Here is a 27,453-nt window from a genome sequence, read left to right as displayed (position 1 = left end):
TTGTTGACAGTGTGGGATGTTTTGAGCAGAGATTAAGAGCAGAGTTAATTATACCCCTTTTACACCAAGGAATAACCCAGGTTGGACCCAGGTCAGCGTTGGTGTAAAAGGGGCCAACCCAGGTCCAGTAACACTGGTCTACTACCCAGGTCCTGACCAGGGTTGAACACTGGTTGGACCTGGGTCGTGGGAGGTGTAAATGGTCCCAACCCAGGTTGGGACATCCGGGTAGTGCTGAAAGGATACCAGAAGTGCTGGACGCCTTTCCACAGAGCGCTGCAGTGGCAAAAGACAGCAGCCAGGAAGGATATGGGCAGTGCACACAGAAATCATAATTGGATGCAGTGTCATTTATATATATTTTTTTTTGGGGGGGGGGGGGGGGGGGGGGGGGGGGGTGTGATGCTGCACTTTTATACCGCTGTGTGTCCTTGAGCACTGAATAAAACTTTTTGGAAAATATTTTACAAAATAAACAAACCAACATTTTTCAATGCTAACTTGTCATGTCTTTTCATTTTTATTTTAAATCATTGAGGGAAGGTTGGCTGGCAGTTTATTAGTCCTAAAATGGACATTTTTAATGTCATCCATAGGGAAAAGCAGTGCTGACCTAGGTTCAATGTAAACGGCACAGACCTGGGTCATAGTGCTGTGTAAATGGGGTATGAAGCTGGGTCCAACCCTGGAAACTCCTGTGTTCAAAGACCAGGGATTTTGGTGTAAAAGGGGTATAAATGATAAAATCCTGTTTTGGACATGTTGAGCTGTAAGTAGCATTGGGACATCCATGTGGACATAACAGAGAGACAGTTGTTACACAAAAGGTGTGAGGGGGAGAAGAGAACTAGATTTCACTCCTTCTTATCCTCCTACTCTACTCCCTCTCCTGTTGATCCTGTACATGCACAAGTCATTAAAACGATATCCCCTGTGCTTATCCCAACCTAAACTAAAATCTGCAATCTCTCATGCCTCTCCAAGCTACTCGAGAGACTCGTCTACTTTTGCCTCACACATTTCCTTAACTCCTACACCCTATCAGACCCACTTTAGTCAGGCTTTTGTTACCAACACTCAACAGAGACAGCACTGTTTAAAGTAGTGAATGATCGGGTCATTGCGAAATCTAAAGGTGCAGACACACGTACTGATTTATCTGTCTGATCTATCTGGTGGTAACAAAAACCAGGAAATGTTTGGGAGCAATTGACAATCAAAAAATTATCAAGTCTATCAAATTACGTACTACACACATAACCCTCTGAGGCACTTAAAACATAGAATTTGACAGCAGATAAGAACTAATTGGCCCATCTAGTCTGCCCCTTTTTTAAACATGTTACCTCAAACCATATTTGATCCTTATTTTTTTGTAAGGATATTAATATGCCTATCCCTAGCATGTTTAAATTGTACTACTGTATTTGCTTCTACCACCTCTGATGGGAGGCTATTCCACTTATCTACTACTCTTTCTGTGAAGTAGTTCTTCCACAAATTTTCCATGAATGTTCCTCCCCCTAGTTATGTATCATATAGCTTTCCTTCGGGAACCTGCAATTTGGAGGGACTGCTTTGCTATTACTGGTGCCTGTCCTTGTGTTTCCCTCCTATGTCCTTATTGTAAGCTTGCAGCAGGGCCCTCCTACCTCCAAGTCTGTTTGTTGTTACCCAATTTGTTCTATCACGGTCTACGATTGTAAAGCACAACGGAATCTGCTGCGCTATATAAGAAACTGTAAATAAATAAATTAGGGGGATTTCTTTTATTTTTTCGAGGGTTATCTAATACAACTTGTTATCTTAAAGCTTTTTGTCGATGTAAAGAACTTGAATTAGAAAATTCCTGCAGAAATATGGAAACGAATTACCTGTGAATGGGTCAGACTCTACTAGTCTAGCTTGGATGTCTACACAAAAGGAGTGGATTAACCAACTGCTTATTAGCTAAAATGAAATATAGAATGCTTATTAAGTTTTTTTCTAAATCTCTATGACATAAGCTGTAGCTGCACAGAAGTCATAACTAGATGACATTCTGCTTCCTACTTTGTATAAAAAGGCCAGGGATAATTTAGACTCCCCTGACATTAGGAGAGGTTGATGCGGATGCTCTTTCCCTGGCGGCAAGGCTCCTCGACATGACAATATACCTGTAGATATAGCATGCTTCTTTTAGGTCAAGGATTTTGAAGAAAAAGTACAGTAATCTGTTTTTCTCTCCCCAGCTGCTGAATGACAGCAGTGGACGGGCTGCAGAGCCCGGACCCCCCTGACCAGCTAATGAATGTCTGTTCCCCCCACCTCTCCCCAGCTGTTGAATGACAGCAGTGGATGGGCTGCAGAGCCTGGACCCCCTCCCCAGCTAATGAATGTCTGTCCCCCCCTCTCCCCTCTCCCCAGCTGCTGAAACGAGGTAAGGAAACCCAGGAGAGAGGTGACAAAGTTACATTAAATCTCTCACACTGCGAGTTCCCCATGCAGATCCCTGCAGCTATCATGGTACAAGATGTGTGTGTTAGGAAATAGATTGTCTACATATTATATGTACAACACATACACTAGATATACCACTTTCTGCCTGTACATGAAATAATATGAATATGATGTGTAATGTAATATCTTATGTACTACTTAAAAATAAAATAGAGTATATTATATGTGTAATACAGATGTCTGTGTGTCGGCATCATTGTGTTCGTGTGTTACCATATGTATGCGTGTCGGCATCCATGTGTCATCATGTGTCAGGGTTACTGTGTCAGTGTCCATGTATCTGCATATGTCTGTGTGTCGGCATCAGTATGTCTGCATCTGTCTATGTGTCATCATTGGTGTGTCGGTATGTTAGTATTGTTAGTATCTGTCTGTGTGTCAGAATCAGTGTGTCAGCGTGTTTGGGGTTAATGTGTCAGTGTCCTTTGGCTGTGTGAGCTCCTGTGTGTTGGCATCAGCGTGTCGGCTTCTGTCTATGTGTCAGCATAATTGTGTCCATTTGTTAGCATCTGTCTGTATGTCGGCATCAGTGTGTCAAAATGTCAGGGTTACTGTGTTAATGTCCATGTTTCAGCATCTGTCTGTGTCCACATCTGTCCGTGTGTCAACATTAGTGTGTCTGGGTAAAGGTGGTTTTTCAGATCTGGCTGGTTGGAACAAAAACATGGGTATGGATGAGAGCAAATGACAGTTGACCATTTGCTTGGAAATGCTGGAAAACTGACAAACTGTCACTCACCATGTTTTTGTTCCAACCAGACAGATCTGAAGATAAATCTTACTAGTGTATGGGCACCTTTAGTGGGTTGCTACATATATAACCCGCTTATACCCAAATAGCTGCCTATATACCCATTAACACTGGACGGCCCTCTTAATTGGCTGAGGCTGCTGAGACTGAGAGCTTTCTCAGCCAATCAGCGGCCTAACATTCAGGCGGACGCTGATTGGCTGAGAGAGCTCTCTCTCAGCGGCCTCAGCCAATCAGAGGGCCATCCAGTGTTTCAAAGTCATATGCTGCCACTGCTGAGTCCCGCCGCCTGACAGCTCCGGTCCCCAGCCAGGTATGTACACTGCTCCCCGCCAGCGCTCCTGTCCTCAGACGCCGCCACCGCCAGCTCCGGTCCCCGCTGCCAGCTTCGGTCCCCGCTATAGTCCCCACGCTGATTGCATTTGAGCAATTGCATGTGGTTAAAAACCACATGCGATTGCTCATGCAATTCGATAAATATTATGTGCAGCTCATAATATCTATCGATGCGATATTCGATGGCATACCTGCGCATCGCGTCGACTGTCCCCTTCAAAATGCATGCAATCATTCGATTTATCGGCCAGATGTGGCCGAAATCGAATGATTGCATGCAATATCTCACAATATCTCATATGTATGGGCAGCATAATACCTGCAAGGTATAGCACTGTTCAGGCCACTCCCTAGGGCACGGGTGTCAAACACAAGGCCCGCGGGCCAAATCCGGCCCGCCAGACCTCGTCATGTGGCCCGCGCGAGGAGATAGCACGCAGGGGCAGTGTGTCTAAAACAGGAGTGCTGCGGGCCGCGTCCACGTACACTCACAATAAAAAAAATATATAGATCTGCTGTTTCCTGAGGTGTCCCCGTCAGGGTTGCCGACCCTCCCGGAATTACCGGGAGGATCCCGAAAATCGGGTCCTCCTCCCGGCCCCCCGGAAAGGTGGGCAACCCTCCCGGATTCCGGGGGACCCCCACGCCACCCCCCGATTGTGCCGTCTTCCCCCATACCTTTGAATTGAAAACCATCAATCCGCGGGTCTCAGGGGAGGGGGCGGAGCTAAAATCGCGTCATTTTAGCCCCACCCCCTCCACGGAGATCCGTGAATTGGTGTTTTTACCATCCTGGGGGCGGGGCTTAATGATGTAAAGCTCAAGCCCCGCCCCCCGAACTGCAGCTGGAAGTCTCCTCTCCGGGCTTCTCCCGGAGAGGAGACAGAAAAAGTCGGCAACCCTGGTCCCCGTGTATAATGATAATAATGCCATGACACCACAGGCTGCTCCTCCTGTATAATCATGTATGTGTCATGGCATTACTTTTATTATATTATACAGGGGGAGCAGTCTGTGGTGTCATGGCATTATTATTATACAGGGGGAGCAGCCTGTGGTGTCATGGCATTCATTTTATATTATACAGAGGAGCAGCCTGTGGTGTCATGGCATTATAATTATACAGGGGGTCCTACAGATTCAACCGGCCCTTTGAGGGTGACCAAACTGCTGATGCGGCCCCCGATGAATTCGAGTTTGACACCCCTGCCCTAGGGCCATCCCATCAGATAAATCTCATGGCACATCCAATTTGCGTCAGATAAATCACGTGATTAATCACATGTGATAAATCACATGTGATTTATCTGACACAAATTGGATGTAAAAAATGGCATATCAAGTGTCAAATTGTATGTAGGCATCCTGGGAAGCTGCTGGGGAAGTTGAGGGGAAATCAGATGCAATTTTACAGGTCAGATACATCTCATAGTGTATGGGGGCCTTAAGAGACGGGAGCACTGCTGATTGAGCTATTTATTAGGTTAAACAGACCTGGACTATGGCCAACAGGGTTTGAAAGTTTGCAGAGGTCTTTTACACTTTACAAGTGTCTGGACCAGAACTGTAATGGCTGCACACACTGAGATTTGTTTGCTATTTGACCTGCAATAGAAAACTTTGCTAACTCATGAGTTAAGGTGCCCACACACGCACCGATCCCGGCGGTGCGATGCTATACGATGGGGTGCGCGCTCCCGCGGCACCCCATCGCACAGTACAAAAAGTATGTGCTGCACATACTTTTTGTACTAGCTTTTTCTAGCATAGCATCGCATCGCATGCACATCGTATGCACAAGGCATACGATGCGATGCTATGTGTGCTAGTTAAGCCCACAACGCACGCCAGGATCGGTGCGTCTGTGGGCACCTTTAGTTACATACAAGTCATGCTATCTGCATTAGACTTCATATAGACATTGCTGCCCTGCCAAGAGGGTGCATCATGATCTCAAATGTGCGATCTGCATGCTACCTGCATGTGATCCTAATGTAATTTTAACTACATAGTCAGATCCCACACTGGATTGTATTGTGAGTACACATCACAACTAGCTCTGTATGTGACAGTGCAATCTTAGGGCAGTATTCAATGAGAAAAATTCTCCGTGTTTTATGGAGAATTTTTGCTTTTTTCGCCCTGGACGGAGCATTTTGCTCTCCAAAAGTGAACCACCCTATTCAATGTGAAATATTCGCCGTCTTTCTAAGTGATTTTCGCCGTCTCTCTCCGTGTAGAAATTCTCCATCTTTTGATGGAGAGCTGGAATGTGAACTTTTAATCTAAAAGGGTTTTTTTTTTAATTTTGGTGTCAAAAAATCAGTTGTTTTTTTTCTGTGAAGGGGCATGTTATTTTTATTCATGTGCTTATAGCATATGTTTTTTTTACACAGTACAGCCAGCAGGGGGCCGGAGCGCTCGAGCCGCTCATTAGATATTCATATATTCACTGCACCCGATGCACGTTCGGGTGCAGTGAATACTGGGTCCCCCGCTGGCTATAGGGGGGGGCAGCCTGTGCTGCCTGGGTCCCGGGGGGGGGCCCTACCCTCCACATATGTTCTGGGGCATCCAGGGAGACTTTAATCTCCCTGGATGCCACCGTCCCACGGCTTCCTGTCAGCTCCCTGCCGCGGACGCTCGTCCGCTGCAGGGGTTAAGACTCGCCGCGAGTGGCGGGGAGTCTTAAATACGTTGAATAGTGGGAGCAGCTGGCTCCGGAACACGGCGAGTGCATGGCGAGAGAAAAAATCTCTCGCCATGCACAGAGAATTTTCTACATTGAATACTGCCCTTATTATCTGTGCATTAAGGCCCATACACGCTTGAAGATTTTCATTTCAAAAGACTTTGCCAAAATCTTTGATAGATATATCTGTCACCAAAGTAGTGCGTACACACTGATCTATTTTCCCAAAAGAGCAAGAGATGTTCAGGAGGTGAAAGACTTTGCTGAAAATCTTTCATGTAAAAGGCTATTTACATAATGGGCTGGGTTTGATTTCCAAGGGTGGGAGAAGGGGCCATATTATTCTGTGCATTTCAGTTTTTGGGTCCTGATTCAGAATTGATCGCTGGGCGGAGTATATTCGGAGAAATGCGATTTTGCATGCGATATCAAACGCAATTTAATACCGCTTTATTTCCCGACTATCCACTACGGCGTGGAGTCGAAATTATATAGTGTGGCGAGCGCAGCGAGCCACTGAACCCGAAGCGTGGCGAGCGGACACGGATTATGGTACTTGTGTCGGTTGACGGCGACACCTGATATCGCATTCCGTGTCCCCTTGCGGCGCTCGCTACGCTCGCCACGTTTCGGGCTCGGTGTCTCGCTGCGCTCGCCACACTATATAAAATCAACTCCACGCCACAGCGGATAGTGGGGATATGAACAGGTATTAAATCGCATGCGATATCGCATGCGATTTAGTGGCGCCGTGAAACTACACAAGTACCCGCCAGTCTATTGGATTATGTGTGTACGCAGCACGGGCTGAAAGATTAGCCACTTTCAGCCCGCGTGCCGCCCCGCCGTCTCCCCCTGCTCCCTCCCCCCTCCCCCAGCATGCACCTAAATTCCGGCTACAGTACCCCTCCGAATGGCCACAATTTCGTCAGGCTGCTGGGCACCCCTCCGCCCGCAGGTCCTTCCGGCCACACGCCCACCTGACATGTCTGCCTGGATGCCCCCACACCCCCGCAGCAGCTTCCAGGGTCCCCAGCCGCTGCCTCATATGTTAAAAAAAAAAGCAGTTGTTAAAACGTTTATAAAATGAGACCACTGCCACCAATGTGAGATTGCCCACAAGTGTATTTAGATTATAGATATATTTATGTATATATATATATATCTATATATATATATATCTATATATATATATATTTATTATCTATAAATATAATATATATATTATATTTATAGATAATAAATATATATATATATATATATAGATATTATATATATATATATATATATATATATATATATATATATATATATATATATATATATCTATAATATAAATACACTTGTGGGCAATCTCACATTGGTGGCAGTGGTCTCATTTTATAAACGTTTTAACAACTGCTTTTTTTTTTAACATATGAGGAGGCAGCGGCTGGGGACCCTGGAAGATGCTGCGGGGGCAGCCAGGCAGACATGATCGTGGAAGAACGGGAGGACCTGCCGGCGGAGGGGTGCCCAGCAGCCAGACGAAATTGCGGGCATTAGGAGGAGTACTGCAGCCGCCCGGAATACAGGTGCGTGCTGGGGGAGGGAGCAGGGGGAGGCGGCGGGGCGGTACGCAGGCTCAAAGTGGCTAATCTTTAGCCCGACAGCCCGGCGTACACACACAGAGATGATGGCTGAATAAAATCAGCCATCATCTCTGGCATGCTGGTAAAACCAGCAGATTAGAGACTTTGACAGCGATGATGCGGGAGCGCGCATCATCGCTAGTCTGCAATCTGGGAGGCATACACACTAGGCGATTTTGAGCGGAAAATCGCTCAAAACTGCTGTTTTGACCGATTTTCAGGTGAAAATCGTCAAGTGTGTATGGGCCTATAGAGTAAGAGAATGACCTCTGTGTCACCCTGATAGCAGGATATAAGACTTCCTGCTGTCCTCTGTATGACCTAGCTGGCTGCAAACTGTCCCCCCCATAAACTTTAATCTGAGAACACAGTGTATCTTTGTGTAACACAGAAATGGGGTGCCTGCCTGTCTGCCAGCAGATACACACATTGCACAAGCAGATTATTGCAGAGATCTAACGATCTCTCTGTCACTCTGTGGTAGCAGTAATACAGAGAAAAAAAATCAGCAGGAAAATCCCTTTGGGATGGAACACAGGGGGCTGATAAAGCAGGCCCCGCAGAGGACAGTGTAACCTGAGATACACTTTCCACCTGGCAATATATACACTTATGCTGCTTTCAGACCGCATAACTGGCTTTGACCCTGTATTTGAAAACGTTTCCAAAAACGGGTCTGCCAGATAAAACCCCTTTCACACCGCAGCTCTTAAACGGTATATTACCGTTTAAGTGCCGATTTTTTGACACTGGCAGACCCGTTTTTGGAAACTTTCCAAATACAGGGTCAAAGCCAGTGCAGCCTTCAGCCCACCCCTCCCCTCCGTGCAGCTCCCCCCTCCCCCCCCGCGCGTGTCGACACCCCCCTCGCGCGTCGACGACCCCCCCGCGCGCGTGTCGACCCCCCCCCCGCGCGTGTCGACCTACCCCCGTGCAGCCGGTACCTCCGTTGTGGATCCCGGCACTGCAGTTCTGTATGGTCGGAAGCACTTATGAAAAAAAGTGTCTTTCAGAAAATGGCTGCCCCATAGCAAAACCTGTTTAAAAAAACTGTCTTTCGTATGGGGGCAGCCATTTTCCAAGTCACTTCGACACGCGCGCGGGGGGGGGGTCGACACGCGCGCGGGGGGAGGGGGGGGCGCGGGGCGGCTCCAGTGATTTGAATATTTAATGAGCGTCATTAAATATTCACTGTGCTGAATTTAGGACCCAGCTCATTGGCTGGGTCCTAAATACCGTTTCAGAACCCAATTTTGAGCCTAAAATACCGGTTCTGAAACGGGTAGGACCCTGCATTTTAACCGGTTAGAAAAAACGGTATTTTCTAACCGGTTAAGTGGTCCTGCACCTTTCAGACCGCACAGATTACCGTTTTAAAACGGTAAAAAAACGGCAATATACCGTTTACAAAGTGCGGTCTGAAAGGGGCATTATACACTACACACACAGAGAGAGAGTAGGTATAGGTAACTAGATATAGAATCACTGGATATGAGAGACAGTATAAGGAGATGAGCTGCCACAGGCCATCAACAACACCATGGCATACCTCCCAACTTCTGTGCTGATGAAAAAGGGACATTCGTGCGGCGAAGCCGTGCGAGCGCCCGAAAGGGGGGGCGGGGCGTATGCAAATGAGGGCACGGCTATTCTCAGGGCCGTAACTAGGGGGGGGGGGGGCTGGGGGGGCACACGCACCGGGCGTTGGAGGGCGCTGGAGGCAGGGTGTCGCTGGTGTGAGCAGCGGCAGCAGCGGGGAGCTAGCGCCGCAGACATAGATGTATGTCTGCGGCGCCGCTGCCACATCAAAGATGGCCGCCGCCATGAAACAACAGACAGACACTAGAGGTGCGCTTGACCTCTAGTGTCTGTGATAAACACAGTGCGCGCCCAGCGATACGCGCTGGGGCTGGAGTCTGGACAAGCCCTGCCTGTCTCTTCATGGGGGAAACTACATCTCCCTCCTCCTGCAGCAGGCACCCCCTTCGCCCTGTCCCTGGATCCACTGGCTACCTGGACACCCTGCAGCTCCCCCCACAAATTGGTGAGTGCCCAGGGATTGACCCCCCTGACCCCCCTGTACTCCCTTCCCCCATGTGTGACCCCTGTTACCCCCTTCCTCTGTGTCTGTGACCCTATCTGCCCCAATTTCCCTGGTGTCTGATCCCCTCTTCCCCATATGTGTGTGTGTGACACCTTTTACCCAAATTAAAATGTGTAATGGGCATTACGGTGTGTGCTATAAATTGTAATGGGCATTACGGCATGTGATATTATGTGTAGTGGGCATTACGGTCAGTGGCATTATGTGTAATGGGCATTACAGCATGTAATATTATGTGTAAGGGGCATTGCAGTGTGTAATATGCGTAATGGGCATTAGCGTGTGTGGCATATGTAATGAGCATTAGCGTGTGTGGCATATGTAATGAGCATTACGGTGTGTGTCATTTTGTATAATGGGCATCACAGTGTTTGGTATAATGTGTACTGGGCATTACGGTTTGTGGTGTAATGTGCTCTGGGCATTACGGTTTGTGGTGTAATGTGCTCTGGGTATTAGGGTGTATGCTGGAATATGTACTGGGCATTACGGTGTGTTCTATAATGTGAACTGATACTACTATGTGACCCCCCCCACCCCCCAAAAAAAATGCCCTAAATTTTTAGCGCGCGCCTTCGGCGCGCACTGTCCCAGTTTAATGTCCCCCTTCTGCTGTCTATAAGCACACATAAATGGCTTCTGATTAATGTGTACTGGGCATTACGGTGTGTTCTATAATGTGAATTGATACTACTATGTGACCACACCACTCCCCCCCCCCCCCCCCAAAAAAAATGCCCTAAATTTTTAGCACGCCCTGCTATTGTATTAGATTGGGGGGGTCTCCCAACTGCCACCCCCCCGCAGCGGGACAATGCCTGCCGCGGGTGGGACAGGACCCGAAAATCGGGACTGTCCCGGTATAATCGTGACAGTTGGGAGGTATGCCATGGTATATAACACAGGAGTGCTATGACCTAATTTACATACAGCCCAATACTGTCCCACTATGCTCTAAACCCCACTGTCTGATCACAGAACCTGGGGAGCAGCTGCAGTCATAGATGCAGCTGGGAGACAGGGACATGTTGGAGCACAGCCCTGGCAGCATCAGTCCGAAGCCTCCAGCAGCGTGCAGGGGTGTCAAGTATGTTAAAATGGCTGCCAGAGCCGCGTGATAGCTGGGGAAGTGTCATGGCCTCTGGGAGCAAACCCTGCGGTAAGCTCCATTCCTGGCCAGCTCCGTCCTCTTACAATGGCGCCCCTTTTTGAAAGGGTAGCCTCGGACCACCATCAGGCTATACTCACAACTGCCCAGGCTGGCTGGTGGTAAACGGGCCAGCCTTGCAATATGTGCAGGACCCCAATATAGGAGCCCCTGTGTCACTATCGCTGTCCTCTGACATTGTACAAGAGGCAGCTAAACTGTTACAGTTAACACACTATACTTCTGACATGCAGTGATGGTGTTAAACAGACATAGCACACATATAATGCAAATAATAAAGTGGCACTGAGCTCCGCAAAGCACTATGGCCGGCAGGAGCATCAATTGCTGTAACCTGTGCTCCAGTAGGAGAGGTACGGGGGGATTTGCCCAAATGGCCTGGCTGTGAAGAGGTGGACCTCGGACTGGCAAAGTGCTCTCCGTGCCCCGCTATCACTGCAGCAGGCAGGCAGGAAGAGACCAGGGCTGGAAACGCACGTGGGTATATCCTAGCTCCTGTCTCCGGGAGAGGGGCTGTGTGAGGAGAGGCTCCCTCCCCCTACTAGCAAAAGGCCACCTGGGAATTTATGACTCATGCGGCACCGGTAAAATGTCGGGGATCCGACGCTTGCCGGGCGGCCCCGCATACCGACGCCGCTGCCCACACTCAAAGTCTCCCTGGTGGTCCAGCGGGACAGAGTGCACAACACTATCAGAAGGCGGCGGTTCTGCCGCTTGCTAGTGCAGCCCGGCGATCCCCCTCGCCGAGCTGCTCAGCCGCTATTACATGCGCGCTCCCAGCGGGGAGCGCGTTACCTGAAGCGGTTGTCACCGCTGATGTCCCGGTCCCCGTCGCGGCTGCTCTCCCCAGTGCTGTGGAGTCAGCCGACACCCACCGCTGTGGGAGCCACGTGTGAGGTGTGCGGCTGCCGGGTCCCGGGTGATGGAGCGCAGTGCCGGGGTCTAACAGACCCCCAGCACTGCTGCTCTGTCACTGACTCCAGTCAGTGCAAAAATAAGATTAAAAAAAAATATTTAAAATGAAGTTTAGGCTGCTAAAAGCAGCTCCTTTCAAAATGCGTGTTGGCTCCTGCCAGCACAATCAAAACTGAAAGTAGCTAGCCTAGGAGGCAGGGTAGAGGTGGGAGGAGCCAGGGCTGTCTCTAGGCAGTCAGAAGTTTTATCCTTTCTGGTGCTGGAAAGGTCGTGACCTCACTCTCTACCCACTGTTATCCCTCTGGCCCCTGACGTCTGCCGCAGAAGAAATATTCCAGAACACAGTAGTCTCCTGGAGTAATTAGGATTAGAGTACCCAATGAGTGATAGAATAGTGTTAGAGAAAAAACCCTTAAACTGCCGGAGACACGTTGCTGCCTCCCACTAGCATGAGGTACGTATTGGTGGTGGTGAGCAGTGCATAGCAGAAAAGGAGGCTGTTTATAGCGATATTAGAGGCATTTAGAAAATCCTGCATGCAAATATGATCTAGGAAAAAATGCCTTGGAAAGGAAAGGGAATGGGGAGGGTACCAGAGACCTGTTCAAAGTGCCTGGTCCCAGAAGGTCTGCCGATAGTCAGGAGCTGCGGGGTCTGCTGTGCACAACGGGATTCCTAGTTCAGATGGCCGTTTCGCCTGGGGCTTCTTCATACACTGAGTGGTCTTGCGATCTCATCACTATAATGTGAATGCCCGTTTGAAGGGAGGGGCCTTCGGGAACAAATATGTGTTGAGGTCAAGGACTGCATATCAAACACAGTTTCCTTGGCCTCGTAAAGCCCCCTGTGACTGAAAGCCTGAGAAGTTTCAGACTCGCTGAGTAACTGTCCATTGCGATGTTCCTCTAGAACTGGGATCGCATCTCAAATGAAGGCAGGAGGTGGTAAGAACGGCCCTCTTGCATTCGCATTTTCTAAGCTGCTGCAATGAGTTTAGCATATGAAAGCCATGCTGAATAAAGCCCAATAACAGGGATTTTGTACTTACCGTAAATGTATTTATTTACAGTTTCTTATATAGCGCAGCAGATTCCGTTGTGCTGTACAATAGTAGACAGTGATAAAACAAACTGGGTAACGACAGACAGACTTGGAGGTTAGAGGGCCCTGCTGCAAGCTTACAATCTATAGGGATATAGGAGGGAAACACAAGGACAGGCACCAGTAATAGCATAGCAGTCCCACCAAGTTACAAGTCCAGAAGGGAAGCTATATAATACATAAGTGCCTCAGAGGGTTATGTGTGTAGAACTTGATAGGCTTGCCTGAAGAGGTGAGTTTTCAGGGAACACTTGAAAGTTTGGAGGCTAGTGGAGAGTCTTATTGTGCGTGGAAGGGCATTCCATAGGATGGGAGCAGCCCGATGAAAGTCCTGTAATAGGGAATGGGAGCTGGTGATCGGTGCAGAAGAGAGACGCAGATCTTGTGCAGAGCGGAGTGGTCGAGATGGGAGATATTTTGTGATAAGTAAAGAGAAATAAGCTGGTGCAGTATGGTTAATAGCTTTATATGCGAGTAGAAGTGTTTTATATTGAATACGGTAAGATACAGGCAACCAATGAAGGGACTGGCAGAGCGGATCAGCAGACGATTAGCGTCTTGAAAGGAAGATGAGCCTAGCAGCAGCATTTAAAATGGATTGCAGTGGCGAGAGTCTGTCCTTGGGAAGACCAGTTAGGAGACTATTGCAATAATCAATGCGGGATATAATGAGTGCATGGATAAGAGATTTGGTAGAGATTTGGTAGATAAGAGATTTGGTAAATCCTTTTCTCCGAGTCCACAGGTGTCACTGGAGTAACAGAGGAGAATAGAAGGCGACCACAGGGAGCATGGGCAGCTTAAATTTAAATGAGTGTGGCCAACTCCTCCCCTTCTACTTTCCCTGCCGGGAACAGAGAAACACACTTCCGAAGAGGAGATTAAACATAACACACACAATCAAACACACCATGGAAAAACGAGTGCACCTCTTGTAACAGAGCCAACTTCTTCTGAATGAAGATGGACAGCGCCAAGACCTGAATCTTCAAGGATCCAAGACCAACTTGCAAAAACAAAAGAAACTGTGTTTTCTTAAAAATAGTAGAGGAGTCACCACGCTCCTTGCACCAAGACACATTGGGTGCAAAGCAGAACCCGTCTCACCCCCTTCATGGCAGCGCGACTGCGTGGGCAGCCCTGTTTGCTGATATAGGCAGAGGCCCTGACGTTGTCGGCTTGAACCTGAATGGGCCGTCCTTGAAGAAAGGTGTTGTGTCTGAAGCAAGGCATAACCCACCACTCTGAGTTCCAAAACATAGATCGACAGGAGGGCTTCACGTGAAGTTCGAAGACCCTGGAACTGATGTCCAAGGTGACTGCTCTATACCCCCAGAGACTGGCACCCATGGTGAGGAGCGTTCAACCAACACCCTCTCACAGTGCAACGCAACTGCGCTCGCCTATTCAGTTATGTATAGGTCCTTGCATTCATATGGCCTGTTAGCAAAGGAGTCGCCAGAAACCAGGCACAGAATATTGCTGTGAGCTTGATAACCCTGATCGAGAGAACACCTCCTGCAATGCACTGGATGTGTAATGTGACCTAGGCACTACATATGTGCCTTTTTCTGCGGATGGACTCGAACCAGTGCCCTTGAGCACCATATGATGAGCACGGGTCTAAACTCGTGTCTGGGTGTACAGATGGGGTAGTTCCCATCCTTGCTTGCGGGTCGCCAGGACGTCCCCTCTGGCGACCTGCCAGCAGCCTCGCCAGCGAATATACTGAGACGCGCGTGCGTCTCACGCGCGTCTCAGTCTCCGTCGCCTGCGCGACGGAAACCCTGTCCGTCTCCGCCTCAGGGAGACGGACAGGGTTAGGGGGGGGGTGCGGGCAGGCGGCGGGGACCCGGGGGAACGGATGGAAGCGCCGTCGGAAGGGGACGCGCGCGCCTCTCGTGCGCGCGCGTCCCCTTCTCACCATGGCGCTGGCGGGGGATGGCGGCTGGCGACGCCAGCGCCATCCCCTGCCAGGATGAGACCTACCCCATCTGTATACCCTAACTACTACGGAGGATTAGCCTTTCAGACTATGAGCAGGGACACTTCAGCTTGTCGAGTCCCACACTACCCCATGTATCTAGTGTTCATTCTAGCACCCGCTATCTTTGAAAACCCATGCAGTTCCTCTTCCCTGCCTGGGGTGTCACTGTCTGCTGTAGTGCTTCTAGCACAGTGTGGTCTGTATACCAGCACTGATATGCAAACCAGACTTGTGCTAGAAACACCACAGCAGACAGCGACACCCCAGGCAGGGAAGAGGAACTGCATGAGTTTTCAAAGATAGCGGGTGCTAGAATGAACACTATAGTATCATAGCGAAAGCTATGGGAGTAGCCCCTACCGGACCCTAGACAAGCGGACCCACAGACAGATGTCCTCTTGTGGGCTTCTGGGGAAAGAAGACTCATTATAACCGCACAAGCTGGAATACACTTATGTTTGTTTCCAGGCATAAGCAGGTTAAGGGTTATAGCATTACACAGTCTACCGATGCCTCAAGGTGTACTGGTGCGTGTATAAAACACGTTGGATTCCAAAAGAAATGATCTCTTTGGTTATAATGTATGTACATGTAGATACATTTAGACATTTTACAAACAGGAAACTATAGAAATGCTGTTTGAACATCAGAAGCAAGAATGCTGGCCAAGCACCACTATATTCAAAAATGCATACACATATACAGACATGAATATATGTATACCTGTACCTGCATATCATAGGTCATACAGATAAGAGGCAGCAACTTGGCATATGGTATCTGGTGTCGCTGAAGCGCACACGGCCGTCATCATTGGCAGCCAGTAAAAACACTTAGTGCCAAAGTGAGCTTGCATCCCTAAAGGGATGCGTCGTGTCAAGGCCACATCAGCTAGTGATTATAAAAGCTGCAGCCAGTGTTACTCCACTAAAGTAATTTAAAGGAGAATGTCAGAATTGAGAAACCAATTTGCATCAGATGCATCCACCCAAAACGCTACCCCGCCGGGATGCAAGGCTACTAGCAGCCTGGAGAATTACTATATCAAAGTATTCTCCAACTTCCATTGAGCCGCAACCTTTAAAGTTATTCCTGGTGAAAGTACAACTTCAGAGTCCACTGTTGGTTAAGTTAGCCCCAACTGCTAATCACACAACTTATTTGCCCCAGCAATTGGAAAATGTGGGGGTCTGTCACCAGGTGATATCACATTAAGGCGATAGCAGGTATTAACAAAATAGGAAGGTTTTTCATTTTGTAATCTTCAACCTAGGCAACAACCAGGGGAGTCAACTTATCCATACGAGTACTACTGCAAAACATTACAAAACATTCAGTTAAAAAATATTGCAATGACTACAATACCTACTTTAACAGGGATGGAAATGGCAAAAGCATATCACCAACCCATTTATATTACCAAGTTAAACTAGCAAATAGAGTGTTCTGTACTGCATCATATAGATTCAACACAGCAAGGGTGGGATTCAATGAGAAGCTAGCCACGATGTATCGTCCCATAACGGCACATAGCAGCCAAAAACATGGCTGCTGTTTCCCGGTACCCATAGAAATTATGTGATGCTGAGCAAAAAGTAATTAGGAAATATATGGGGAATATAATTGTAATTGAAAAATATATGTATAGCCAAAACCAGTGTGAGCTCCACCTTCACTAACTGAATCAGCACCAAGAACAGAAATCAGCTAACCTACGGTATGTAATAGATAAACTTCATTTCTTTTAAGTGTGTTATTTAGCTCATGTATTTTACATGTAAAGAAAAATGTAATCTATTTACATTTAATTGCAATTTAGGTACTCTTTACCTAGAACGGCGCCCATCGGGGTGATCGCGGGATCGCGGGCAGTACATAAACGGCCGCGACGCGATGCCCGCGATCACCGCGATTTTCCCATAGGGAACAATGTTAAAAAGTCAGATTGACCGCGATTTTGCATTCAATGCCTCAATGCCCGCGATTTTACCATAGGAATCAATGTTAAATGGGCTACAGAGCCCAAATAGGCTCAATTAACCCTTAAATGTCACCCCAATTTTTTGACGCCACCCCACGATCCACGCCAACCCGAAGCGTGGCGAGCGCAGCGAGCCCGCGAGGGGCGGCGGTACGCGTCCTCCGACCTTTTCATGCCCTACTATCCACGTCGGCGTGGAGTTGAGAATAGAATAGTGTGGCGAGCGCAGCGAGCCACCGAGCCCGAAGCGTGGCGAGCGCAGCGAGCCCCGCGAGGGGACGCGGATACCTTCACAGTTATACGCGTCCCCTCGCGGACTTCACAGGTGTCCGTGGCGACGCCGACACCTGTGAAGCCCGCGAAGGGACGCGTTTACCTGTGAAGGTATCCGCGTGCGCTCGCCACGCTTCGGGCTCGGTGGCTCGCTGCGCTCGCCACACTATTCTATTCTCAACTCCACGCCGACGTGGATAGTAGGGCATGAAAAGGTCGGAGGACGCGTACCGCCGCCCCTCGCGGGCTCGCTGCGCTCGCCACGCTTCGGGTTGGCGTGGATCGTGGGGTGGCGTAAAAAAATTGGGGTGACATTTAAGGGTTAATTGGGTCTATTTGGGCTCTGTAGCCCATTTAACATTGATTCCTATGGGAAAATCGCGGGCATTGAGGCATTTTACATTAAAATCGCGATCAATTAGGCTTTTTAACATTGTTCCCTATGGGAAAATCGCGGTCATCGCGGGTACACGATTTTGATGTACCCGCGATTTACCCGCGATGCCCGCGATTTTTTACCCCCGACGCCCGCGATTCTGATCGCGGGCGCCGTTCTAGGTAAAGAGTACCGCAATTTATAACCAAGCTTAAGCCACAAACACTCACAGAAGAAATGCATGCTTCACGGGTCACTTCCCTTGTCCAGTTGAGGTCATCTCCGAGTGGGTAGGAGTTATTACGCAAGTTAATTTTCTCCCTTGGCAGAATTCTCCCAGATGTCTGCAGTAAGTAAAACAGATATAGCATCAATGAGACATACAGCTCAGTGGAAAATCTACTTTGTATATCATGCAACTCACATGGTAGTAGGGAGGGCATTTGAATTTGCCCGCCCTACTGTGACGTTGTTTACAAACAAATTGGGTGTACAGATATATCATCCAATGTGATTCCAGCTTTAGGATAGAAGTGTACTACTTGGATGAAACCAGCATGATAGCACAAAAAAAAAAAAAAAAGGCATACATAACTGGTGGATCTATATTATAGACTCCAGTCTACCTCACAGAATGCAAAAGTGGGCAACACATCTAAATTCTCCAATCAGCCTACTGCAAATCACATTTAACTTTAGCATAAGGACAAGAAGAAAGTCTACAATTTGAAAATCTGTGTGGACGTACAGAAAACTATAGGAATTTTTGGTCACCTTAAAATGAAAATGAGCCTGCTTTATCAAATAAAGGATGTTGAGCTGCAGCTGACATAGGGAACTGTTTCTCTCTTAAGCAACAACAAATATTATTTTGAAACCTGTTCCATTGGTTTGTTTCCTTCCCACAATGCATTTTGGTGCCATCTCCTACCCAAGTAGACCAAGTAGACCAAGCACAGGTAAAATGCAGTCAGCAGATTGTTACACTGGAGCTCTAAAGGTTCCAGCAGCTTTAGCAGGGAGAGTAATGACCCAGAGTCTGGCTGCCTACTTATAGAGCCCATTTGTAGCTAGGGAGTAGCTAGCCACAGAGCCCATGCAATTAGGTTTTGGGGGTAATGGCTGACAACTGGACGATCTCCCCGGGCAGTGTTTTGCAAAGAGAATAGGGGTGAAAGTTAATAGGATGAGAGATTTGGTAAGAAATCTCCAGGTTCTATTAAGCGGCAATCATTTACACTGCAATATCAAACTGGTTTTGTGGTGTAAATGATTGCCGCTTTAAAAAACTTTCTCAACAAATCTCTCACTTTCTGAATCTCTAGTCCTATTAAATTTCCCCCTTGAACACTTTGCTTTGTCCACTAAAAACAATGTCGAACTTATCCAACTGAGGGCTGGTGGAAGGTCCATTCACATGGCTGAATTGGTTAGAGAAAAGAACCGGATTTCCCATTGTGATAATCCGTGACAGTACTAGTACTAAAACGGCTCTGCAAGCAATAAGGTGTGTGCGCTTTTGACCAGCTTGTATGTCAGACGTGCAAATAGTGTGAAAGCAACACTGAGTACCTGCTGAACACTATATACTATGCAACCACAAGCCTGCATTAGCCAGAGTCCTACACATCTTTACTCTTCACATACAGTCCCTCACATTATCCTGCTGCCTCCATCTTCAAAATATTTATTTCATAATTATAACACCACCCAAACCCTCAATGGTTTCTCATTATACCTATTCCAATCTCTTTCTAATAAGACTTTCCCCTTCTCAATCTGTCCTAAAGGCTGTGGCAAGGATCTTCTCCCATTACTACTCATCTGTTGCACTCATGGGAAAACCTTTACTGGCTTCTTATTTCCTTCATGCAGTGATCTACCAGGCAATGACTAACGCTTATGCTTCATACATACATGTGGGAACATGTTATATATAGTCCTGAAAAAGGCCAACATTGACAAAAGGTCTACTGGGAAATGGTCGACACAGGAAAAGTCAACTGAAAGGTCAATGCGGTTTTCTCTGTTTTTTAGTTGTATATATCGACATCTGTGGATATGGACAATGTATTAGTGTATGGTGTCCCCTCGCATAACATGCTGTGCTCGCCGTGCTTCGGGCACGGTGAATCTAAGCGGAATCCAGCGGGCAGCTTCCGTCACATCATCAATAAGCACTGGTTACCCAGTGTCACTGAAAGCCATTTTTTTTAAAGCAGCAATCATTTACAAGGCAAAAACAGGTTGGGTTTACAATGTAAATGATAAAAAAAAAAAAAAAAAAAACAACAACAACAGCTGGCAGAATTGTACAAAATCCCGACCCTCTGGCAGCTAGGGTTCCAGGTTTGATAACAATGCTTCAGGGAAGTGTTTCCCAACCTGGGTCCTCCAGGCAAAGAAAAAGTCCAAGTTTTAAGTCTACCCATGCTTAGGCACAGATGTTTATATCTAAATAACTGTTACTAAGTCACCTATGCCCAATTATGGCTACCCTGGTCTGTTAGTGTGCATTGAAGACTGAGGTTAGAGTAACATCTTTAACCCTTTGAGTGCCAAGCGAACATTTTTATTCATCATAATGACCTGTAATGTTTAACTTATATAGGAAATAAAATCATTTTTTTTACACAACATTTATTATTTTCATTTATATAACAAATGTGAGCGACGCTGCCAACTTTTAGCTGATATTTTGCTCATCACTCACAGAGATGTTGGCACTCAAAGGGTTAACGGGTATAACAGAAGCAAGTGGAGACAGTGTATAAAATGCAACTCTTCAGACTAATGCTAACAACATTATAAAGCAAGGACGGCAGGGCCATTATATACCTCCTGGAGAATGGGAGATACAGACATCAGTTGGTAGAAGCCCTGGTACAGTAAACATATATACGAAACATGATGAAACAGTATCACAGAGAGAATTCTTACCATATGTATATTAGAGTCTATCTGTAGTCCCCATCGTTGTAGCTCGCTTACTGCTTCCTCACTGCTCTTAATTCTTCCAATCAGCTTTCCAAGGGAGCTGTTGTGCTGCTCTGGACTCAAATGGATCTTTAGGGTCACATCCTGAAGACAGAAACCCAAGAGGAAATCAGTGAGGAAGGAACACCTGGAAAAGCCTGGAAGAAGGGTTACAGATATGGCATCTAGAGTAGCTTTGGTTTTAACAAACTTTGTCTGGGACCCGTACTAAAGCTGCACCTCAAGAGAACTATTTAGCAACCAAGGGGCAGATGTATGAACAGTCGTTCATGGGGGAGAAGGGGTATCATGTGCACGGATAACGCTTCTCCCCCATGTACTGTATGAAGGAGCCAGCGTGTGGTAAAGGACAGGAGCGCTATGCTATAGCAGGCCGAATGTATGAATGGTCAGCATCACTAACCGTTCCGCCCAATGCTGGTTTTGCCACTGGCGAAGCCCTATCTCAACAGCAGGGACAGTGCTGTCCCTGCTGTTGGCTCTGGGCTGCGCTGGGGATCTCGCGTGAGTAGCGAGATCCCGTGCATGCCAAGTTCAGCCAGCCAGGGGGGAGGAGACGGCGCATCAGTGTAAACTGATGTGCTATCTCCAGGAGGGGATATCGCCAGAGGGGGGAGTTATCGCTCCCCCGCTTCGGCAGACAAGATGTTAATACATCTTGTCGGTCTCCCCTCCTTAATGAGGTGAAGCAGGAAGTATTATAGCGGCGCGATAAGCGACGCTATAATACATCTGCCCTTCATTCTCTATTTGCTAAAGAAATGCTGACATTTCCTCTGGCACTACAGATATCCGGGACATACACTGGGGCAGATGTATTAAGCCCAGAGAAGAGATAAATGCAAGGGTGATAAAGAGAGATAAACGTCCAGCCAATCACCTGCTAACTGTCATGTTACAGCCTGTGTTTGAATAAAGTCAGTAAGGAGCTGGACGTTTATCTCTCTTTATCACCCTTGCATTTATCTCTTCTCCAGGCTTAATACATCTGCCCCACTGTGAGATCTCTCACAGTGTATAAGATCTGATACTGGTGCTTCGGCCGCAGGGTAAGACCCTCGTTCCTTCCCGTGAAGAAGGAATGGGAAATGTCCATCAGTCGGCCATGGTAGGGCAGACATCAACCGGACACTAAGAAAATAGGGTGTCGGTCGGACATGCTGGACAACAAAGCTTGCCCGACCAGTCGATATTTTCAAAATGGTTGGCCATAAGCATATGCTGCATGTATCTGGCTAATCCATCGATATTGCAAAGATCGACCAGATAATTTTAGCGTGTATGCTCAGCCTAGGATATGTTTCCCTATATGTCCAAGTGCAGATATTTTTAGAAGAAAACTCTGTTACTATATACTGTACATGTGAGCCAGGTAACGCAAGGTACATTGAAATTGTTTGTTAGTGACTGCTAAACAACATAAGAATGTGGAGACAGATGTCACTATAAATCCCATAATACACCACATACTGTATAGGGCTATGCCATTTCCGCATCACACCAGTCGCCTCTAGATAATGTAACCACTGAGTTACCTTCATTGCTTTAAAGTCTTGTTTCAATTTCTCAGGAATACCAGTCATGAAAGAAAGTTCTGGAAGAAGGAGAACCATACCTGGCATCTGAGATGAAATAACAAAAATGTGAGTAGTACAATATAATCCCCAAAAGGCCTGGGTGCATTTAGATATGGTATAAGGTTGCTATTGTGTCCAATTTATTATACTCTTCTAAACGGGCCAGTTGGAATGCACTAGAATGATCCCTGTACCGTACCAAACAGGGTGGCTGGTGTTGATCCTTCATTCTAGATTTTCATCGTTTACCAAATTTCTACCGTAAAACGTGCTCTCCCTATTGAAAAATGTGCCCTACTCTGATCAGCACCCTGCCCTAAAAATCCTAGAGGAAACACTAGGTGCTGAGACTTTACCTTAAACAGGAGCAGTTCTTTTTGAGGCCAGAGTTGGACAAGATTGTCAAAACTCTGGCAGCATCAAAGCTTTTCTCCCTTCCTTCCTCTGCGACTCAAAGGTCACAAGCTTCTATACTTTGGTCCTTTCATTCAGTTTATCCTGGGCTCCAGAGTCCTCCTTCTTGTCCCCAGGTGGCAGAGGGGTAGAGGTTCTTCTATTCTTGGCAAAAGTGCATTTCGTTCACCCCACAATCTCAGGTCACTAAACAGCTACCTTTGGATCCCAATGTTACGCATGACATCTCTTTCTTCTTCTTTATTTTTCTCACTGGAACCGGGGGATATCAGGGACTCTCTGGACATCCTGGACACCAATCTGCATGTATATATTTGGCTGGAGCATCAGCGTTTTCTTTGATTTGCTGTCCAGGAGGAAAGCTATCGGTTTCAAGTGCTTCCTTTTGTTCTCTCCAAAGCCCCTTTTGTCTTTATGAAAGTCAGGGCTGTTATGTGGCTCACCTCAGGCATAGGGAAGTCAGGATTGTACCGTACTGGGATGAACTGCTCATCATGGTCAAATCCCTGGTGGTCCTTACAACTCATCTTTGTCTGTTAGTGACCCTTCTACAAGCTAATGACTGGATTATCTTTTAGACCAGGTCATCGGTGGTCCTAACTAAGGAGATGTTCCATTTGGGGGTCTTTTTGGATTCTTCAGATCCTACAGGGAACGATCCGGGGATACTTGAGCCAAAAGAGGTTGGTTTCCACCACTCCAATCCGCTTCAGTAGGAGATTCTCGCCAGGTGGACCTGGTCCCATCTCAATATACAGACCCAGATGATTGCCCTCTCTCTGGAAGCATGGCTCTCCCTATCGTGGTGGCTTCAATTGGAGAATCTGCAAAGGGGTCATCATTGGTTTCCAGAGAGGGTACTCCTTGCTATGGATGCAAGTTTGCGCGGGTGGGGAAAGAGTCACTTGCCAGCGGTCCTTCCAAGGTCTCAGGATGGCACAGGTGAGTTGTGTCTCCATCAACCTCCTGGAGCTCAAGGTGGTGTCTGGGCTCTTTGTCTGGCACAGCTGTTGCTTCAGTACTGCCTAGTGCAGGTGCAGTCCTACAATGCAACAGCGGTCGCCTACATAAACTCTCAGGGTGGCACTCGTAGTGAGTTACCATTTAGGAAGTGAGCTGAATGGTCAGGTGAGCTTAACACAGTACTACTGCTCGGTCAATGGTTTTCATACCGAGGTTCAGAACTGGGAATCAAACTACTTCAGCCTCCAAACCATTCATTCCTAGGAATGGGCTCTGCACTGGGATGTGTACATCGCTGGGGCATGGCAGACATAGTCCTGATGGCATCTAGCTACAATTACAGACTTTCACTGTTCAGTTCTTGAACCAAGGATCCGAAAGCTTTTCGGGTGGAAAAAAACCCTGTTGGCACATTAGCCAACCGATCTCATGTTCATTTCCCGCCGATGTTGCTCATTCCAGGGGTCTACTGCAGGTTTAGGAGGGAGGGTGGAACCAATGATTCTATGATTCTTGTAGTTTCTGATTGGCCGAGACAAGGTTGGGAAGCAGACCTTTTCAGCCTCTCTATGGATGCTCCGATCTGTCTTCCTCTGTGCCTGGATCTTCTAACTCAGGGCCCGTGTCTACACCCGGATCTCTCCCAAATGCTTGACAGGGTTGACTTTGAGACATCCCCGTTGAGATCAAAGGGATTATTAATCCAGGGTCATTCGCACTATGTTGAATGTAAACCAGCCTCTGCCTGAACTTATTACCAAATCTGGCAGATTTACTTTTCTTGGTGTTCAATTTGGGGCTATAACCCAAAGGTGTTTAAGCTCTCCCAACTCCTTTCTTTTCTGCAGGAAGGTCTCGATGCAGGCCTTTTCCTCTTTCCACGAAAGCCGACATTCTTTGGACCTTTTTGCAGGGAGTCCTTCAGCCCGTATTTGTTCCTCCAGTGGTTCCATAAGACTTTTCTTTGGTCCTTACATTTCCACCTTTGCCAATGACTTCGGTGGACTTTTCATGGCTGATCTAGAACACTATTCTCGCTATTGCAGCAGCCGAAAAATACATGGCTTGGGGCACTGTTGCAACGTGCTCCCTTTTAAATTTTCCAACCTGATTGTGAAGTCCTTCGGACACGGCTGGATCACCTGGCCAAGATGATCTCTCATTTTGACATCAACCAGGAGATTGTAGGTCTGGCCTTCCGGAAAGCCTTATACCCCTTTCAGACAGAAAAAAAGACCCGGGAATTTCCCTGGTCCAGGAGGGTAGACCCGGATTTTTTTTCTGTCTGAAAGGGTCAACCCGGGTCTAAAATGCCAGGGCTTCAACCCAGGATTTTACCTGGGTTTTTCCCGGGTCTGTATTCCAAAAACCCGGGTCGCCGGCTGTCTGAAAGGAAACGACCCGGGTTTTTGGGATTATTACACATTGTTAGGCACTGATTGGCTCTCCTGGTGGGGTGCTGGCTGATTGGTTGTGAGGATGGGCCTCTCTGATTGGCTGGGAGGGCATGGCAATAGGGCTGGCCTCTGAGGTCATTAGGGAGCTGAAGAAAGGATAGCATGGCTCACTGGTAGAAACAAGAGGTGAGAGCTGCTGGCAGTGAGAGGAGGATATCGGCAAACAGATGACTGGGACAGTCAAAGATGCCACAGTGTACTCAAACATTGCAAATATACTGACAGCCATGTGAGGTAACATGTACCTTCCAGTATATAAAAACAATAAAACTTGTTTACAACATATCCTTGTGTCATGCCATGGTTAATGCACTGCAGTGAGCAGTCACCACCCACTTTTGATGACCTCATCTGTGTGTCCCTTTAAAACTGTCCTATTCTTATGACACACAGAGTTTTGCAGAAAAAATATGGCTTCTGTGTGGAAGGGGTCGACACAGGAAATACCCGGGTTTTTGCTCCTGTGTGAAAGGGGGTCAGCACCTTGCTGCCTAGTTCTACCCGGGTTTTTGTATCCGGGAAATACCTGAGTTTTTGGGATTTTTCTGTCTAAAACGGGTATTAGTCATCTCCTGGTGCGGCCCTTTTTTGTGTTCTATGGCTTTCACAAGTGTTGGCCAGTGTCTAAACAGACTCTGGCTCAATGACTCCGTTTGACCATTCACCATATTTATGTGGCTTCTGATCTTTAGGTCATGACTACAGCGCAAGCACATTCCACCAGATTGGTTAGTGTTTTTTGGGCAGCCTCTGGTGGTCCCACTGCTCTGCAGGGCTGGTACGTGGTTGTTTGCCACACATTTCTTAGCTTTTATTCCAAGGATTCAGCCATCAGGCAAAGGGTTCTAGAACAGCTCAATCATGTCCCCACCCTTAGGGCAATTGCTTTAGGATAACCCAGCGTCAAGCCCTGTGTCTTCTAAGCAGTGATGGAGAAAAGGAGGTTTATTTTCTTACCTGTTAAATCTCTTTCTTTGAGAGCCATAGGAGACACAAGTATGCGACATCCTGACACACCTATTTTTGGGAATAGCCTGTGGTCTTTCTGTTTCACTGTTCTCTATATAACTGGACCCGTGTGTCTACTGGTCTTACTTCCTCTTCTTGCTCCTGCCTTGGGCTTGCTAACTTACTAACTGGCTGCCTAGGCTGGAGGCAGGGTATAGGGGAGGAAGAGTCTGGGTTGCCCGGAGGCAAAAATTGTAACTGTTTAGTGCCTTATCTGTCCAACTCTATACCAGCATCAAGCCTTGTGTCTCCCATGGATCTTGAAGAAATAGAATTTACAGGAAAGTACATAAATCTCCTCTTTGGTTAAAAAATAAATAAATAAAAAAGATAGGCCTGCGTCTGATAATGGGACAGAGAAAATGATACAAAATCTACTATTATAGACAACTCCCAAACACATTGCATACCTGAGAAGTTGATTGACCTGGTGAGCAGGGTGACCAAAAGCTGATGGATATGTCACAATGTCCATCTGATATAACATAAACTATACTACAGACAGTTCCCAGTCTTAAGGCCCCATACACTGTGTAATTTGGGCCCGATTTCACCCAATTCGGATGGATCGGGCCGTGAAATTGGCCCAAATCGTATGTGCAGACATACTGTCCTGTGGTCCTGTGCGCATCGGGTCGGGAGGTCGGACAGGCTGCACATAAGATTTGGTAAATCTTATGTGCAGCCTGGAGGCGGGCAGGGGACGTGGCATATGGGAAGCAGGGAGATGAGCGGGGTAGGCTGATGCAAGGAGCCAGGCAGGGGAGCCAGTGGTCCGGGCGGTGAACGCAGTGATGGGTACCAGAGACCCTGTAGCGTGGGGGAAGCCGGACAGCAGCGGGCACACATAGAAAATGAATGGACAGTCAGTGATTGGCTGAGAGCTCTCAGCCAATCACTGGCTGTCCATTCATTTCTGTGTGTTTTTTTTCTATGTGCGCCCGCTGCTGCCTGGCTTTCCCTACGCTATCCGGCAATTTGGTCCCCTCGCCGCCCAGTGAGTAAACTGCCTCTTTGCGTCCCTTACCTGGCTCTGTGCTTGCAGCCCCCCTACCCCGCTCTGCTCAGCTCCCTCTGACTGAAGCTCCCCGGGGACTGCATGTGATAAATCGCATGCGATTTATCACATGCAAAACTTGGCACATTAAGTGCCAAATCGTGTGTGACCCCCCCGGGGAGTTGTCAGTAGATTAGGTCCGAAGCCTAATGTATGGGGCCTTTAC

The 27,453-nt window shown here is 47.5% G+C and overlaps 1 protein-coding gene across 2 annotated transcripts in view; it reads right to left on the bottom strand.

Moving 5' to 3' along the window:
• The window catches only part of PIWIL2 (piwi like RNA-mediated gene silencing 2), a 188,391-nt gene that overhangs the window by 61,598 nt on the left and 99,340 nt on the right, over nt 1-27,453 (bottom strand). For both annotated transcript variants that reach the window (XM_083184821.1, XM_083184820.1), the window contains exons 13-15: nt 22,347-22,433; nt 20,755-20,895; nt 18,045-18,158 (exon numbers count right to left, since the gene is read on the bottom strand). In XM_083184821.1, coding sequence (XP_083040947.1) covers nt 18,045-18,158; nt 20,755-20,895; nt 22,347-22,433 — 342 coding nt within the window. The remainder of the gene's footprint in view (nt 1-18,044; nt 18,159-20,754; nt 20,896-22,346; nt 22,434-27,453) is intronic.

The sequence above is a fragment of the Crinia signifera genome, chromosome 4 (assembly GCF_055691185.1).
Source record: "Crinia signifera chromosome 4, ASM5569118v1, whole genome shotgun sequence".
Taxonomy (NCBI): Eukaryota; Metazoa; Chordata; class Amphibia; order Anura; family Myobatrachidae; genus Crinia; species Crinia signifera.
Note: the sequence above shows the minus strand (reverse complement) of the source record. Positions and strands in the feature narration are given on the sequence as shown.